Source organism: Palaemon carinicauda, chromosome 3 (genome assembly GCF_036898095.1).
Source record: "Palaemon carinicauda isolate YSFRI2023 chromosome 3, ASM3689809v2, whole genome shotgun sequence".
Classification (NCBI taxonomy): Eukaryota; Metazoa; Arthropoda; class Malacostraca; order Decapoda; family Palaemonidae; genus Palaemon; species Palaemon carinicauda.
Window position 1 is genome coordinate 115,482,150 of NC_090727.1, and position 17,624 is coordinate 115,499,773.

The following is a 17,624-nucleotide window of genomic DNA, read 5'->3' on the forward strand; positions in this document are numbered from 1 at the left end:
CTAACCGCTATTGAGAAAATAGCGTTGGAAAAAGAGGGTAATTTTACATTTTCAATATTAAACTTAGCCGGTGATCATATAGCTGTCAGCTCTGCTGCCCGACAGAAAAACCTAAGGACAAAATACGCCAGCGATCGCTATACAGGTGGGGGTGTACATCAACAGCGCCATCTGTCGAGCAGGTACTCAAGTACTCCATGTCAACACAGAACCAATTTTCTCTCTGTCGTGCCACTGGCAAGACCTACTAAAATACGCTGTTACTAACTGGATTTGTTTTCACAACTATTTGGTGAAGTACACTATTCTAGTTTTGAGCTTTCGCTATGCAGGGGTTTTATCTTCATCTCAAAACTTGAACTCGTTTTGGATAGATTTAATTATGGTGACTAAGAGAGTATGGACTCTCTTTCACTTTTAAATGGCCGACCCTTCCCTTAGACGGAAGTGTGTTTAGGTTTTTAGTAATTTTGCTTAACACGTTAAACAAGACGCTAGAAGTATATTTTATATCTCTCCACCTTTATTAGGCCTCTTCGATTAACTTTCCATTTATTATAAACATATAAAAAGAAATTTTTATGTTTTGTTTATTTGCGACCTTTCCTGATAGTAGGCGGTCTTAACTTGGAACCGAAGTTAATCAACGTTGAGCCCGTTATATCGTATTTAGCCTTTAAAGAATTTATAACTTTTTAAATTTAATGTTTTATGAAAGAATTTCTTTGATAGTCTTCGTACTGTTTTCAAAGATGAACTAACGTTTAGACTACGCAGTTGTTGATGTTCAGGACGTTCAACATGCGCTCTATCGTTACGATAGAGAGAGATTGTATCACGGTTTCACTTTGCAGTAAGAGTAAATCGATTCTGACGTTTCGTTCATTCTTTCTTAACTTAAATAGTTTAAATTCTAAATTAAAGGAACTTTTTATTTGGAAAACCTTTCAGTTTTTTCCTTTAGCCATATAACATGTTTTTTTGACGATATATAATTGGGCTCTTCTTTCAGGTGCGAAATCAAGAGAGAAAGAGAGAGATAGATAGAGACGGAGGGAGAGAGAGGAAAAATAAAACGTTCCGTTCAAGCGGGTAACGTTGTTCTCGTGTCACTCTCCTCCCTAGTCGCTGTACGGGGAAGAAGGTAAAACGTTTCTAGGGTTTTATTCTTGTCCCCAGGCTATGTGCGGTGAGAGATTGTAAACGTAGTTTAATTGAACTAGTGTTTAGTCTCTTTCCCAGCCACTGAATTCTTTATCCTTATATGTTTTCTGTTTTTGCTAGTATTAATGAGCTGCATTATACGACTGTTTTCGCAATTACTACCTTTTAATGAAGGGTAGAATTGCGTGTTTCAGATAGAAATCAGTAAAAGTTTCGATTTCAGTGAAATAAGTGCAAAACAGAAAATCGAAGGGATAAGTGATATGCGCAAAGTGTTACAGTGTTGCGTCCGAGGGTTCGTCTGTTCGTGCCTGTCGTTCACCTAGTCCGGGACCTCTTGCAAGCTCCCAAGCCCAGGGGAGAAGTAATGTCGAACGACTTATGGGTTCGTCAGGCCTTGATCAACGAACAGACGTTTCCCTCCGTGGTTTCGGGCGTATCTACCCAAGATCGCCCCACCCACACAAAGACGAGAGAGCCCATTTACTTCTCGTCTGCGGAAGAGGTTTCTTGTAAGAAACCATGGACCAAGGTCTCGCAGCTTATTAAGTGCAAGTCGGTCCCTTCCGCGCAAGTCCAACGGCCCAGTTGTAGCCACTGGGTCAGTTCGGACTCGCTGCAGTCTTCCGACGACTGCTCACCTCCTTAGAGAGGCAAAGCGGTACCGCAACAGGCAGTAACTCCGTCTGTTGCCGCACCAGCTGTTGTAGACCCTGAGTGGTCTTTGCTGCAGTCTATGCAGACTCAGTTAGCTGCTGTTATGCAGGAGTATCGTGCGGAGAAGGTTGACGCTGCACCCGTTAGCCTACAACCTACCACGGTTGTGCGCCCAGCAGACGCTGAGGCTGCCTGCTCCCACACTCCAGCTGTGAGAGCTCCTCCACCCATGCGCAGTCGACCCTGCCAGACGCATGCTGACGTTCACAGACGCACGGAACCCTCCGTTGATGTTCGTGTGCTACTACATACAACAGGAGGGTGGAGTTAAGCTGCCGTGTTTTGACGCGGTGCGTCAACCTCCGCATTCTAGAGTTGTTTTGACTGCTCAGTATAGACAGTCAAAGTAGTCTCGAGTGAACACTGTATGTCCTCACGCTCCCGTTGTGGTTGACAGTTCAGTTGTTGACAGTTCACAGTCTATCAAGCAGTTACATGACGTTGCCTTCTGGTCTGCTACTAATGCACCAGTGCTGTATGTCCTCACGCACCTGTTGTGGTTGACAGTTCAGTTTTTGACAGTTCACAGACTGTCAAGCAGTTACATGACGTTGCCTTCTGGTCTGCTACTAATGCACCAGTGCTGTATGTCCTCACGCACCTGTTGTGGTTGACAGTTCAGTTTTTGACAGTTCACAGACTGTCAAGCAGTTACATAACGTTGCCTTCTGGTCTGCTGCTAATGCACCAGTGAGACCCTCACTGAGATAACCTAGCTTTTCTCGGACAAGGTTCCTGTAGATGAGAAAGTGCTGTTCTCCCTCCTACTGATATTCCTTTGAGGACTCTGTCATTTGGAGAGGAGCCTTAAGCTGCTTAGCCTCCTATGGACTTTAATTAAATCATGATGATTTTTTAAGGATCTTCGTCCGGATCTTGTAACTGCTGCTCCTCGTTCGCCTAACGTCAGAACTTATACTAGGCCTAGCTACTTCGAAGCCGTTGTTGTTAAGCTAGTGCTCTCTCGCTCTCCTAGAGAGCGTTACGTTGGCTAGGCGACTGGTTTTTGCACCAGGAGGAGTTTTAGGGATACAGCCTTTGATTTCCCTTCTTTTAAACTGGCTTATAGAGCGAGAGTCTGATAGGACACGAGAGAAGTTCTCGGCTTGGGAGTTCATGCATCTGCCCAGATAGACTTCTCAATTCTGGTAGACTCGCCCTGGCGCCTAGCCAGGAGACGCTCCAAGTTGTTTACAGGTCAACTTCTCAACTTTTGCGAGCCTTTGAAGTTTTGCTGTTCTATTATGTCACACATAACAAGGCTTCCAGGGATGGTAAATGGTTCCGCCTCAGTCGCTAACCCCGTCTGTTGCCACACCTGCTCCCGTAGACCCTAAATAGGATTTGCTGCAAGACATGCAGTCCAAGCTTGTGTCCTTGATAGAGGACTTTAATACGGAGAAGAACCTTCTGGCCAACAACCTTCCAACCGGTGGGTTGTGCGCCCTGTTGACGCTGAGGTATCCTACTCGCGTCTGCCAGTTGAGGTGGTTCCTCCACCGATGCGACCCAGTGTGGGTTGCCAGTCGCACGTTGACGTTAAGCGACGCTCGGAGGTGGTTGTTGACGTTCAGTGTCACTAGGAAGACGTTCAACAACCAGCAGAGGTGACTTGTTGTGACGCAGTGCGTCAACCTCAGCAACCCGGTAGGGTGTTGACTGCACAACCCAGACAGTCTAGACAGTTTCGGGTTGACGCTGTACTTCCTCGCGCACCCATGGTTGTTGACAGTTCACAGACTGTGCAGCAGTGCCATGATATTGCGTCCGGCTCCGTCACGCATCCACCAGTGCGACCGGATTCAGCGAGTCAGACGTTGCCCACTCCGTTGCCGTTTCCTCATCAGTTTCGGATGAGGAACCCTCTGATGAGGACGTTGCTGAACAAGACGATCAACCCCCAGCCCTGCTATCCATCCAGAAGATGCTGAAGAAGGAACGCTGCCCAGTCAGGAGGTGGATGAGTCTGGTAGGGACCCTGTCATCAGTGGATCAATTTGTGTCACTAGGAAGACTTCACCTCCGTCCTCTTCTATACCATCTAGCTTTTCACTGGAAAAAGGACAAGACGCTAGAAGCGGTCTCGATCCCGGTTTCCGGAAAGATAAAGTCTGGTCTGACTTGGTGAAAGGACTATATCAACCTTAGAGAGGGTCTTCCCCTGACTGTTCAGACTCCCAACCACGTTCTCTTCTCGGACGCATCGGACGTAGGCTGGGGTGCGACATTAGACGGTAGGGAATGCTCGGGATTATGGAACTCGAGTCAAAGGACAATGCATTTCACTGCAAGAAGCTACTGGCAGTACGTCTGACCTGGAAAAGCTTCAGGTCTCTCCTTCAAGGCAAAGTGGTGGAGGTGAACTCGGACAACACCACGGCTTTGGCGTACATCTCCAAGCAAGGAGGGACCTACTCTCTGACATGGTACGAGATCGCAAGGGACCTCCTCACCTGGTCAAAAGGTCTAGACATTTCACTAGTAACGAGGTTCATCCAAGGCAACTTGAATGTCATGGCAGATTGTCTCAGTCGGAAGGGACAAATAATTCCAACAGAATGGACCCTCCACAAGGATGTTTGCAAGAGACTTTGGGCCACCTGGGGCCAGCCAACCATAGATCTCTTCGCAACCTCGATGACCAAGAGGCTCCCAATATTTTGCTCACCAATCCCGGACCCAGCAGCAGTTCATATAGATGCCTTTCTACTAGATTGGTCACATCTAGATCTATATGCATTCACTCCGTTTAAGATTGTCAACAAGGTACTGCAGAAGTTCGCCTCTCACGAAGGGACAAGGTTGACGCTAGTTGCTTCCCTCTGGCCCGCGAGAGAATGGCTCACCGAGGTACTTCGATGGCTAGTAGACGTTCCCAGAACGCTTCCCCTAAGGGTGGACCTTCTACGTCAGCCACGCGTAAAGAAGGTACACCAAGGCCTCCACGCTCTTCGTCTGACTGCCTTCAGTCTATCGAAAGACTCTCGAGAGCTAGAGGCTTTTCGAAGGAGGCAAATAGTGCTAGAGCAAGGAGAACATCCACCCTTAGAGTCTACCAATCGAAGTGGGAAATCTTCCGAAACTGGTGCAAGTCAGTATCCGTATCCTCGACCAGTACCTCTGTAACTCAAATAGCTGACTTTCTCTTATATCTGAGGAAAGAAAGATCTCTTTCAGCTCCCAATATCAAGGGTTACAGAAGCATGTTGGCATCAGTCTTCTGTCACAGAGGCTTAGATCTTTCCAACAATAAAGATCTACAGGACCTCCTTAAGTCTTTTGAGACCACGAAGGAGCGTCCTTTGGTTACACCTGGTTGGAATTTAGACGTGGTACTAAGATTCCTTATGTCAGACAGGTTCGAACCGCTACAATCAGCCTCCCTGAAAGATCTCACCTTTAAGACTCTTTTCCTGATATGCTTAGCCACAGCTAAAAGAGTCAGTGAGATTCATACCTTCAGCAAGAACATCGGATTCTCATCCGAAACGGCTACATGTTCTACAACTTGGTTTTCTAGCCAAACACGAGCTGCCTTTTCGGCCTTGACCAATATCGTTCGATATTCCAACTTATCGTATGGTTGGAAATGAACTAGAAAGAGTCTTATGTCCTGTAAGAGCTCTTAAGTTCTTTTTAAAACCTTTACGAGGCCCGTCTGAAGCTTTATGGTGTTCAGTTAAGAATCCATCTTTGCCTATGTCAAAGAATGCTTTATCCTATTTTATCAGACTGTTAATACGAGAAGCTCATTCCCATCTGAATGAGGAAGACCAAGCTTTGCTGAAGGTAAGGACACACGAAGTTAGAGCTGTCGCAACTTCCGTGGCCTTTGAACAAATTAGATCTCTGCAAAGTATATTCGACGCAACCTATTGGAAAAGCAAATCAGTGTTCGCGTCTTTTTATCTTAAGAATGTCCAGTCTCTTTACGAGAACTGCTACACTCTGGGACCATTCGTAGCAACGAGTGCAGTAGTGGGTGAGGGCTCAACCACTACAATTCCCTAATTCCATAACCTTTTTTAATCTTTCTCTTGAAATGTTTTATTATTGTTTTTGGGTTGTCCGGAAGGCTAAGAAGCCTTTCGCATCCTACTTGATTTGGCGGGTGGTCAAAGTCATTTCTTGAGAAGCGCCTAGATTAGAGGTTTTGATGAGGTCCTTTAGTATGGGTTGCAACCCTTCATACTTCAGCTCCTAGGAGTCGCTCAGCATCCTACGAGGATCGCAAGGCTCAGTAAGGAAGACGTACTTAAAAAGGCAGAGTAATTGTTCAAGTCGACTTCCTTACCAGGTACTTATTTATTTTATGTTTGTTATTTTGAATAACTGCTAAAATGAAATACAAAATACTTAGCTCATAATAATGTCAACATGTAATGCTGGTCTCTACCCACCCCCCTGGGTGTGAATCAGCTATATGATCACCGGCTAAGTTTAATATTGAAAAATGTTATTTTCATTAGTAAAATAAATTTTTGAATATACTTACCTGGTGATCATAAATTAAAGGACCCTCCCTTCCTCCCCAATAGAGACCCAGTGGGCAGAGGAGAAAATTGGTTCTGTGTTGACATGGAGTACTTGAGTACCTGCTCGACAGATGGCGCTGTTGATGTACACCCCCACCTGTATAGCGATCGCTGGCGTATTTTGTCCTTAGGTTTTTCTGTCGGGCAGCAGAGCTGACAGCTATATGATCACCGGGTAAGTATATTCAAAAATTTATTTTACTAATGAAAATAACATATTTTTAGTGGAGTAGTAGTAGTGTCAGTGCTAGAGTGTGGATGTGTTGTTTAGTAGTGTCAGTGCTAGAGTGTGAATGTGTTGTTTAGTAGTGTCAGTGCTAGAGTGTGGACGTGTTGTGTCGAGCTCTGCTATTCATGCCCTGAGTCATGTTTTAGCTTTGTGTTTCTTGCTTGGAATATCATTGAAAAGATATTAGTTAGTCTTATAGAGAAACTTAAGTGATAAGAAACCGTACACCATGTCTGCTCCTAACTGTGTTTGCTTCAAATGTAATGAAACAGATGGAGAACGGAAAAAAGGGATAGTATGTGAATGTAAAAGACTCTACCATAAGAGATGTGTGCATATAGTGACAGCCATCAGTGAGATTGACGGGAATAACCTAGATTAGTTATGCCCTCACTGCGTACGGGAAGCCACAAAACAATTTAGTAATATCAAAATTAAGGGAAGATGTAAACGTGAGTAATCTGGCCCTGATCGAACAAGATGCGAAAATAGATGATTTAGAAAACAAATTTGCGGACCTTGGCACAGATGCAGTAAATTCCACCCAGATCACCGACCTCACTGAGAAAGTTAACATTCTTGTCATGAATATGGAATCAATTAAAGCAACACTTCAAACATTGATAGGCCCAAAACCGAAGAAACCGACATTTCTGACAACGTTGAGGAAAAAAATCTTTTGATAATTAAATCAACTAATACAACAACTAAAATTACTGTAAGAAAACGTGAGGTTGAAAAAGCACTTAAAGACATTCCTATACTTAACACGAGGTCAACTACGAATGGAAATGTTGTAAACTTTGCAAACAAAATGATCAGAGAAGAGGCGGCAAACAAAATTCAGACATTGGTGGCTGTCACTGAAACGAGAAAAATCGGAAAACTAGAACCAAAAATAATGATATGCAATGTATACAATGATGAAGATGGTGTAGTAAATGCTTTGATTCAAAGAAATGGCTGCCTGGACCATATCCAAAATATAGAAGATAAGATAAGTGTAGTCCTGAAGAAAATTGCCTGGGGGGGGACCACCCACCATGTGCTGAAATGTGATCCTGAATTTCGGAGGGCTATTCATGATAATGGGGACAAAGTTTCGTTACGATGGGGTATCTATAACATACGTGATAGGTACCACTGGATCACCTGCTACCACTGTGAGAGGTAGGGATATTTTGAAAAAGATTGCAAGTCTAAGAATGAAGATAAAGTCTGCGGGAAATGTTCAGGGAAACACACCACCAGGGAATGTAATTCGGAAGTGTCAAAGTGTATAAACTGCACAAAGTTAAACAGACCAAGTGACCATACAGTAAATTCTAGAGACTGCAATGCTTTTGACTATGGAATTGAAAAGACTAGCGGAAAATACTGATCGTGGTTACAAGGGATGTCATAAACTATGCCTTTGTAAATATACAATCTGTAGGTAATAAGACTGTTCAAATTCGAGAATTGATAAACGAGAAATATTTAGATATGCTAGCATTATCTGAAACATGGCTAAATAACTTGGACAAGGCAAAGATCACTGAAATGACGCCCCCCACACATGCCTTCTCTCACATACGGGGAGAAGGTAGGTCTGTTGGGGTTGTCGGACTCTTCATTTATAAAAGTTACTCAAATCTCAAAACGTTGAAAAGAATTAGTGTAACAAGCTTTGAATATATAGAAATAAAATTTACGCCAAAAAATAGAAGAATATCCTTTGTAACAATCTACAAACCTCCTAGAACAAACTCTAGTATCTCTTTTGAAGAATTCGTTGCTCTCATTGAGATGATTATCATGGAGAAAAACGAATTAGTTATCTGTGGAAACTTCAATTTTTGAATTGATGATGCATCAAATCCTGACAGTTTGGCATTTAGTGAGTTACTGTACTAGAATCATATCGATTAGTGAATAATGTCTACTGCACAACTACTTTAACTGGGCCTACGCTAGACTAAGTTCTAAGTGATGACATGAATAATATTGTATCTGATATAAAAGTCGAAGAGAAATGTACTATCTCCCTTGTCCACAAGCTCATTACATTTAACAGAAACATGCATTAGTAAAGAAAATAAAACTTTAAACATAGATCAAATTTTTCTCCTTCCTTGTTTATTGAAGAAGTTACAAAGAAAATAAATGATGCTATCAACATTCCGTGATCATGATGACCATCGTCTGTCGGGAGCTAAGTTTGCTAACTGTCCTATGACCACTTACAATAAAGTGAGTAAAAGTGAATATGATATCATGTGCCCACCGATGAAAAAGACTATAACCGTAAAAGACCAATCTCCTTAGTTTGATGCCCAAATAAATAATGTAATAAAAACTGCTGGTTATCAAATAAGAAATATTACGTTTATAAATATGTACCTGGACAAAAATTCTGTAAAGAAACTTGTGATAAACTGTGTTATTACCAGGATTGACTACTGCAACTCTATCTATTACAATTTACCAAAAGTGCAACTTAAGAAATTCCAAAACATAATAAACAGAGGAGCAATACTGATAAAAGGTGTCCCACCTAGAGTAGTAGGTTGGCCAGGGCACCAGCCACTCATTGAGATACTACTGCTAGAGAGTTATGTGGTCCTTTGACTGCCAGACAGTACTGCATTGTATCCTTCTCTCTAGTTACGGTTCACTTTCCCTTGCCTACATATACACCGAATAGTCTGGCCTATTCTTTACAGATTCTCCTCTGTCCTCATTCACCTGACAACACTGAGATTACCAAAGAATTCTTCATCAACCAAGGGGTTAACTACTGCACTGTAATTGTCCAGTGGCTACTTTCCTCTTGGTAAGGGCAGCAGAGGCTCTTTAGCTATGGTAAGCAGCTCTTCTTGGAGAAGGACACTCCAAAATCAAACCATTGTTCTCTAGTCTTGGGTAGTGCCATAGCCTCTGCACCATGGTCTTCCACTGTCTTGGGTTAGAGTTCTCTTGCTTGAGGGTACACACGGGCACACTATTCTATCTCGTTTCTCTTCCTCTTGTGTTGTTAAAGTTTTCATAGTTTATATAGGAAATATTTATCTAAATGTCATTGTTCTTAAAATATATTATTTTTCCTTGTTTCCTTTCTTCACTGGGCTATTTTCCCTGTTGGTGCCCCTGGGCTTATAGCATCCTGCTTTTCCAACTAGGGTTGTAGCTTAGCAAGTAATAATAATAATAATAAAGGATCACCCCTATACTAATCGATTTACACTAGCTGCCGATTATAGCGTGAATTGAATTTAAAATATGTACAATGACCCACCAAGTTATCAGAACCGGGCGTCCAAAATACTAAAGAGAATTGCTTCATATTGCGCAGCCAACAAATCGTGTCGACATGAGAATAGTTACAGATGGCTTCAAACTGTTGAAACCTAAATTTATGTCTACTTTAGGCTCTAGAGCCTTTAAATATGCAGCCCCAAGACTTTATGATAAGCTCCCACGAAACATTCAAATGATTGAAGACATTAAGGCTTTCAAGAGGAAACTGAAGACTTTCTTATTTCATAAGTCTTTGGACAGTGACGATTTAACAGTATATGAACAATACGCGATATGAAACGTTTAATACTCTGAACGAACAAGGTAAAACGACAGTGGAGGTCCTGTAGAGAATGAGGTTTCCCTGCTGTATGGGACTGGAAAGCAGCCATCAAAGTATTGTAAGTAAAGTGATGCAAAAAGTGTTCTTCTAGCCTTAGAAGTTTTAATTCTAGTAACCCTCTAGTTTTAAAGATTTTAGAATGGCTTTTTATTATTGGACGGAGAGCTATAATGGTTTGATTTTGTTGGGTTCCAGCACATGTTGGCGTGTGTGGGAATGAGAAGGCAGATTTACTGGTGAATAATGCGGCATCCGAGTTGCTACCAAGAAGGTATCCCATTCCCTGTAATGATTTCCTACCTAACATCAAGAAATTGTTTTGTAATAAATGGCAACAGCACTGGGATTGTCTAGAGGGCAATAAAATGAAAGAAGTAACAAATGTCATATCTCCTTGGAGGTATAACATTGTCCAGAAAATGGGGGACGACTCTTTTTCGTTTCCGTATTGGTCACACTTGGTTGACACACGAGCTTCTGCTGAAGGGCCAACACCAACCGTATTGCGACTACTGTTTAGTACCTCTAACAGTGAGGCATTTGTTGACCGAATGCCCTAATTATGATAACTAACGAAATAGATATCTGTTTGAGGCTCGAGGTGAGGATGGCAGGTTCATCCTTGCCAAGATTCTTGGATATGATGTGTCCTACAATGCGAGCAGCATTTTTAGATTTATTTCAGAAGCAGGTCTTCTGAAAACTATTTAACTTTTGTAATGACATTCAACTTTTATGGCTTTAATTGAATATTCTATTAATATTTATAGAAAATAAATTATATCGGCGTCAATACCCTTAGATGTCAGGATGCCTGAAAACTTTAAATCAATAAATAACAATAAATATCTATGCCTTTTTATTACGCATTTTCAAGGGCATCACAAACACTATTTTGCCCTAAAAAAGCACAAGAACACAGTTAAAAGTTCCACACAGCAAGACCAAGCAACACGAGAAAGAGACAACAATGAATGTGGTCTCCCTTCGCGGGGTGCACGGCAGGGAGAGATGCTGGATAAAGCGTCTCGGCAGCTTTGTCAGTCAGCTTGCGAGATTCTAGAGTTGAGATGGCCAGTGAATCAGAGAGACGTATTTTGAGTTGCGCGCCATCTCCGTATTGATACCTGATGTTCTAATGTACTCTCCCTGCTTTCTGCTAGCGCCCTCAAAAAATGTTTCATGATAAGAAAAGAGATGTGCCAGCCAGGCTGAGAATAAAATAGTCACCCATTAAAAATGTCAGCTGTTAAAGAAAACAGGTTACTTACATAATAAAAAATGGATCCATCTATAGTAGGGTTAACTATAATAGTACAGTACATACTGTACTGTATATTTTGTATATGTACAGTATTGCACCGTATGCATTGTATTATTTTCCATTTATTATTGCATCATGTTCTAATGATCACCTAATTTACAGGTACTGTATTAAGAGTTAGTTTAGGTGTATTTAATGGTTCAAATGTATTTGGCTGTACCGTATTTCATTGTGGTTATACTGTAGCTTTATTATAGAATTTAATGTAGTGTTTTTGTAGGGTTTCAAACGAATTAGGCGATTTACATGTAAATTGTGACTAGTAATACAATATTTTCACGAAACAAAAGCCACTCCAGAAAGAATTGTTGTGAGGCATTATTGTAGGTGTTTGTCATCTGAAGGGAAGGTCAGAAACTGGCTCGGTTAGACTTCCGGTCGTTTGTTGTCCTTATCTCATCAGGGTGTTGTTCCTATCTGGTTCAGACATAGTTCTTCTTTTGTCCTATCTCCTGTCCTATTTCTTCTTATGAGATTGGGTTGGGTGTAACTAATTATGATGGACAGCTGTCATTTCCATAAAGGTGTTTTTTATTTTTCTTCATCTTGATTGTTTTCCTCACAAATTACCACTTTGGTCATGCTATAGAAGCTTATAGAACAAATTTCTTATGCCATTTTTGACCTCGTGGTAAGCCATATCAAAAGCCTGATGTGTCGATTCGTGATGACATTGTTCATAAACAAGTATATCCTTGAGGCACAATTTCTCAATAAATGCTGACTCCCCTGATTAAGGCAAAGACATCTTGGTCCAAACAACAATTTCTTTATTGCTGCAGGCACTCTTCATGAAGGCTCGGTTGTTTCCAATACATGTATGCTGACAAGAGTGAGATGATGACATCTTTAACACTACAGTAGTCGAATCTCGTCTCGCTGCTCACACTTTTGGAATAGATACGTTTGTCTTTTAACAATATATTCCTTCAATATTATTGCATCTGCCCATGACAGATGTGCCATTCAGAAATCATTTAGGTTCAAACAAGCTTTATTGAGGTTATACAGTGATGTGTGACATGCTGAAGCAGCTTAAGTTACAGTTCTTATTAATGGGATTACAGTTTCTATTATTATTATTATTATTAAAATCCAAACTACAACCCTAGTTGGAAAAGCAAGATGCTATAAGCCCAAGGGCTCCAACAGGGAAAAATAGCCTAGTGAGAAAAAAAATAAGGAAAAAGATAAGCTACAAGAGAAGTAATAAATAATCAAAATAAAATGTTCTAAGAACAGTAACAACATTAAATTAGATACATTATATATAAACTATAAAATCTTCAAAACAATCAAGAGGAACAGAAACAAGAGCAGGGTGCCCAAATGTACCCTCAAGCAAGAGAACTCTAATCCACGACAGTGGAAGGCCATGGTACAGAGGCTATAGTACTACCCAAGACTAGAGAACTACGGTTTAATTTTGGAGTGTCCTTCTCCTAGAAGAGCTGTTTATTATAGCTAAAGAGTCTCTTCTACCCTTACCAAGAGAAAAGTAGCCACTGAACAATGACATTGAAGTAGTTAACCCCTTGTGCAAAGAAAAATGTTTGGTATTCCCAGTGTTGTCAGGTGTGTGAGGACAGAGGAGAATGTGGAAAGAATAGCCCAGACTGTTTGGAGTATGTGTAAGCAAAGACAAAATGAGCTGCAACCAGAGAGAGGGATTCAATGTAGTACTGTCTGGCCAGTTAATGGACCCAATAACTTTCTAGCGGTAGTTTCTCAACGGGTGGCTGGTGCCCTGGCCAACCTACTATCTGCTACCTTTTGGATGAAATTCTAATGTTAATTTGGTTTTGGTTGTTAGTTTATTGAGGTGTTAGGTTATGTTTAAAAGGTTTTATCTAAGGGAGGGGGTCAATTAGTATAAAGCTGATTTCAGAGTTTTACTCTATTAGACCAGTGGTAACACCAGGACTGTTAGTTTTTACTTCTGTTGAGGATCAGATTCCAATTGATTCATTGTCATCCTAATCGCCACCCAGAGCCACAATGCTATGACCAGTAATTTTCTTTTATTGCATTGAGATGTTTATAAATTAAATAAATTAAACATAAAATCAATCGCATAGTCACAGGATCTGGAGTAGTTAGTTTGCCAGCCTTTTTTGTATATTTTTTTTTTTATTTTTCTTGCAGTCTTGGTGTTGGTTTATGTAAGTTACAGTCTTTTTATATCCAAGTTATAGAGCATATAGTAAGCTAAATTATGCAATAATTGCACTAGTACTAAATTATCATGGTAACTTTTTATTTGTTTTTTCAAGATTTCAGGGACTGACAGCAACGAATGTCTCTTCAGTAGAGGCACTCCTACTCACTCCCGTCACAGTATAAATTTGTCTCTTCCGAGTCTGACTTCATCACAATGTTCAGTGATTTTTTATGAAGGAGAAAAATGCTCAGAGAACCCTGAAGAGGAAAATGTACTTGCTCAGGTAAATGCTAATATTATTTAATATTAGAAATGGGATTTGCTTTATTTTACTATATTCACCCTCAAAAGATAACTTAAAGAAAAAAACTTTGGTTTGTTTAGGAAATTTTCTGCCATTTTTACTTTTGAACTCATCTTTTCATTTCAAAATTCCATTTTAGCAATGTTCTAATAGATTGAATGATGTCACTTTCTACTTCTGAGGGCATCATCAATAGCTTGAATTTATCTTTTAATTTTGAAATTTGTAAACGACCAAGTTTGTATAGCTAGGAAAATTACAAATTATATCAAAATTTGTAATTTTTTCATAGATACCAGAATACCATACCAGATAACACTACAAAAATTAATAATTTAAAGGTAACCAAATTACTCAACATAGTTAGAATATTTCTAAACCTTAAACAGTATAAATTGCTTTACCTAGATTTGACGCAATGCTTCTCGTACAGATTTGGAATTTGACCAAGTCATACCTCGACACGAAAGAATCTGCATACAAAATTTTCACTCTGCGAAACGAGATGCAAAGAATTTTACGACTCGCGTCACGAAAAATGTTTCGGGCAACAAAAGGAGGTACGGTACGAGAGCCTGACCATGTCTGAGACTGATTCTGAAATTCACGCCCCACCAGCCCGTAAACTCGCCACCATCCTCCCTCGCTCCCATTAGTTATCTCCCTAGTCAGATGCAAGTTACCACCATAAGATCCTGCTCTCTTTTTGGTCAGCTTCTTCTGTACTGTAACCCATCATGCATCTGTGCATTGGCGTTCCTATTTCTTTTCGTTTCGGCAGCGGTATCGTACGCATTGACTTAGTGTTTGTGATTACACTTTCGTAATTATTGTACTGTATTGTCTGTATTATTACGTTAGTTTATTAGTCATGGGTCCCAAGAAAGTTGCTGGTGTCCAGGGAAAGAAGAGGATGATGCTTTGTATGGAGACGAATATAGAAATAATCAAGAAATGCAGGGCTGGCATGCGGTTAAGTGTGATCGTGAAGGAATATGTGCGGCAGGCAGAAACAAGCTACTTTGGACAATTTAAAAAAAAAAGGCCTTCGGTACAAGCAGACCAAGTGCAAGATGATAAAACGAAAGAAAAGTAGTGGCAGTGATGAAGAAAATATGTAATTAAATTTATAAAATAGAAATGTAAAGTAAAAAATATAAAAATTAGAAAAAGGCAAAAAAAAAAAAATTGAATTTTAAGTTTATCGTAAGGTTGAGTGTTAATATTTTCTGCCATTTGTTAATGTGTTTATTAAGATTAAGTGTTAATGTTTTCTGTTATTTATTAATCTGTTTTGGAAAGTTGAGTGTTTGCGTTTTCTGCCACTTGTTAATGTTTTCCGCTGTTTGTCATCCTCTTGTACCGCTTTGCCACTTCGCTCTCGGACATCGCCTTACTCCAAAGGTAAGGTTCCACATTTTTGTCACTGTATTTTTACTGTTTGCTCTAATTATAAATTTCTTTTACAGGTAACCAATGGTCAAGTTATTATTGAATGATTAAAATAATTTTAGCTGTTTGTTGAATATTGTATAGTGGAGTGTATCCTTTATATAATCATCTAATGTGGTGTTTGTTCCGTAACCGAAATACAAACCACGCTATTTACAAAGGGTTATTACTTTTAGCGTAGCTGAAATGGCGAGCCATTAGAATTTAACGAGGGTGTATTACCCCCGCGCTAGTTAGCGGGGGGGTAGGGGAGTGGTAGCTAGCTACCCCTCCTCCCCCTCACACACAGGTGAATACTCACTTTAACTTTTGGCTCGGACTGTGACAGACGTCTCTGTCTTGGTCCTTGCTTGGCAGCCATTGTCTGTTTTGTCTTTACTTAATCGCTTACTTTTCTTTTACTCAATATATATGTAAACATGTTTTCATGTTTGTATATATATTTGAGTATAGAAATAAGTAAGTTTCCTTTTCAGATGTGTGTGTGTAGTGTACGATATCTACGTGGAGGCCTCGGCAGTTAGGCCACCACGGCGTATTTTACGGGTGGCGATCGAGTTTGACTTATGTCTTTCTCTCTCTCTCTCTCTCTTGAGGTCGTTCACCCTTTTACTACGTGTTACTACGCCCTTGTAGCCTAGCTTCCTTTCCGTGTGGGGGGGGGGGTTGCTTCGCCGTACGTTTGTATCAATTAGTTATGAATCTAATTGTAGTTGTTTTTTGTTTTTCAGCTTGTAGAACGATTCCTTTTGGGGTTTTCGTTCTTTCTTTAGTGTTCATTCATTTTTAAATTACATAATTATAATTGTTATAATTCTGTTTTGGTTACAGCTCTCCTTCCGCGAGTGTAAGTGGTTGTGAGGGCACGTGCCTGTTGTGTAATTCTTGTTCCTTTCCCTCGGGATTCCTCTTCGGAGCTTTCCCGGGGGAATGAATGTGTACTAATATTATTTGTTTTATTTTTTTTACAGTTACCGATCTAGTTCGTTTCTGTAATATAGCAACGGTGTGAGCTGTCTGGTTGAGTCCTGGGGATTCGGCTGTTGCTGCCTCCCCCCTTGTATTTTCGTCAGGGGCGTGTCTCCTTCTACTGGTAGTACTCCCGTGTCGACGGACAGCTCTCCAGTTCATTTTAGAACAGTCAGGAGGCTTGCCTCCTTGGGCGGATAACTTTCCTTCCGAGGGAAGTTTTTCCTGTCCAGGCTTGAGTTTTCCCCTTTTGGGGGGTTCTTCTCTTGCCTTTTTTTTCGTGCGACTATGCTCTTGGTGCTGAGCGGTCGCACCTGCAGTTTCGCTCAAGGGGCTGGGCAACTGCAGGAGCTCCTCTTCGGAGGATTGCTCCTTTTAGGTCACTGGCTGACCAGTCTCTTCCACGAAGTGTTTCTCTTTCGTTCGCGAGAGAGTACACTCATAGAGACTCCTCTTCGGAGGTTTCTTCTGTTGCTGTTGGCCTCCCTCGCCGTAAGGCCCTCCGTCCGCCTCGTCGTAAGGGCCTCTCATCTCCCTATAAGGGTGCTTGAGGCGCCCTTTTAGATCTCCGTTTGCAGCCTACAACTCCTTTTTCTCGATCTTCTGCCTTGGTGCAGATGGACAGCAGTCTGATCTCGTCTTCCGACGGGCAACGGTCTTCCCGACGGACAACGGTCTGCCCGACGGACAACGGTCTGCCCGACGGACAGCGGTCTTCCGACGGACATCAGTCTCCCGGCGGACAACGATCCCTTCGGGGCAAAGGGTTGCCCCCACGGGGGTTCTTCCCTTGCGTGTCAGGGTTTCCCTGCGCGCCCTTCTGCTCATCAGCGCTCTCCTGTTCGTCAGCGCTTTCAAGATGATCTTCCCTGCGGTTCCTGTTACGTGCCCTGTGCGCCCACGTTCGCCCTCGCGATCTAGAACTTCGGTTCAGGTCGGGGTCAAGGACTCTTCTTCTTTGCGCAGGCTTCTTCGCGTAGCCTTCTGCTCGTCAGCGATCATCAGCTCGCCAGCGATCATCAGCTCGCCAGCGATCGTCAGCTCGCCAGCGATCATCAGCTCGCCAGCGATCTCCGGATCGCCCACGTGTGTTACAACTGGCACGCCAACGTTCTCCAACACTTCTGAAGGAACATGGTTCGCCAGC

General features: G+C 41.6%; 1 protein-coding gene across 1 annotated transcript in view; it reads left to right on the forward strand.

Moving 5' to 3' along the window:
- The window catches only part of LOC137633593 (heat shock 70 kDa protein 14-like), a 210,214-nt gene that overhangs the window by 102,005 nt on the left and 90,585 nt on the right, over window positions 1-17,624 (forward strand). The window contains exon 4 of the mRNA XM_068365863.1: window positions 13,865-14,035. Coding sequence (XP_068221964.1) covers window positions 13,865-14,035 — 171 coding nt within the window. The remainder of the gene's footprint in view (window positions 1-13,864; window positions 14,036-17,624) is intronic.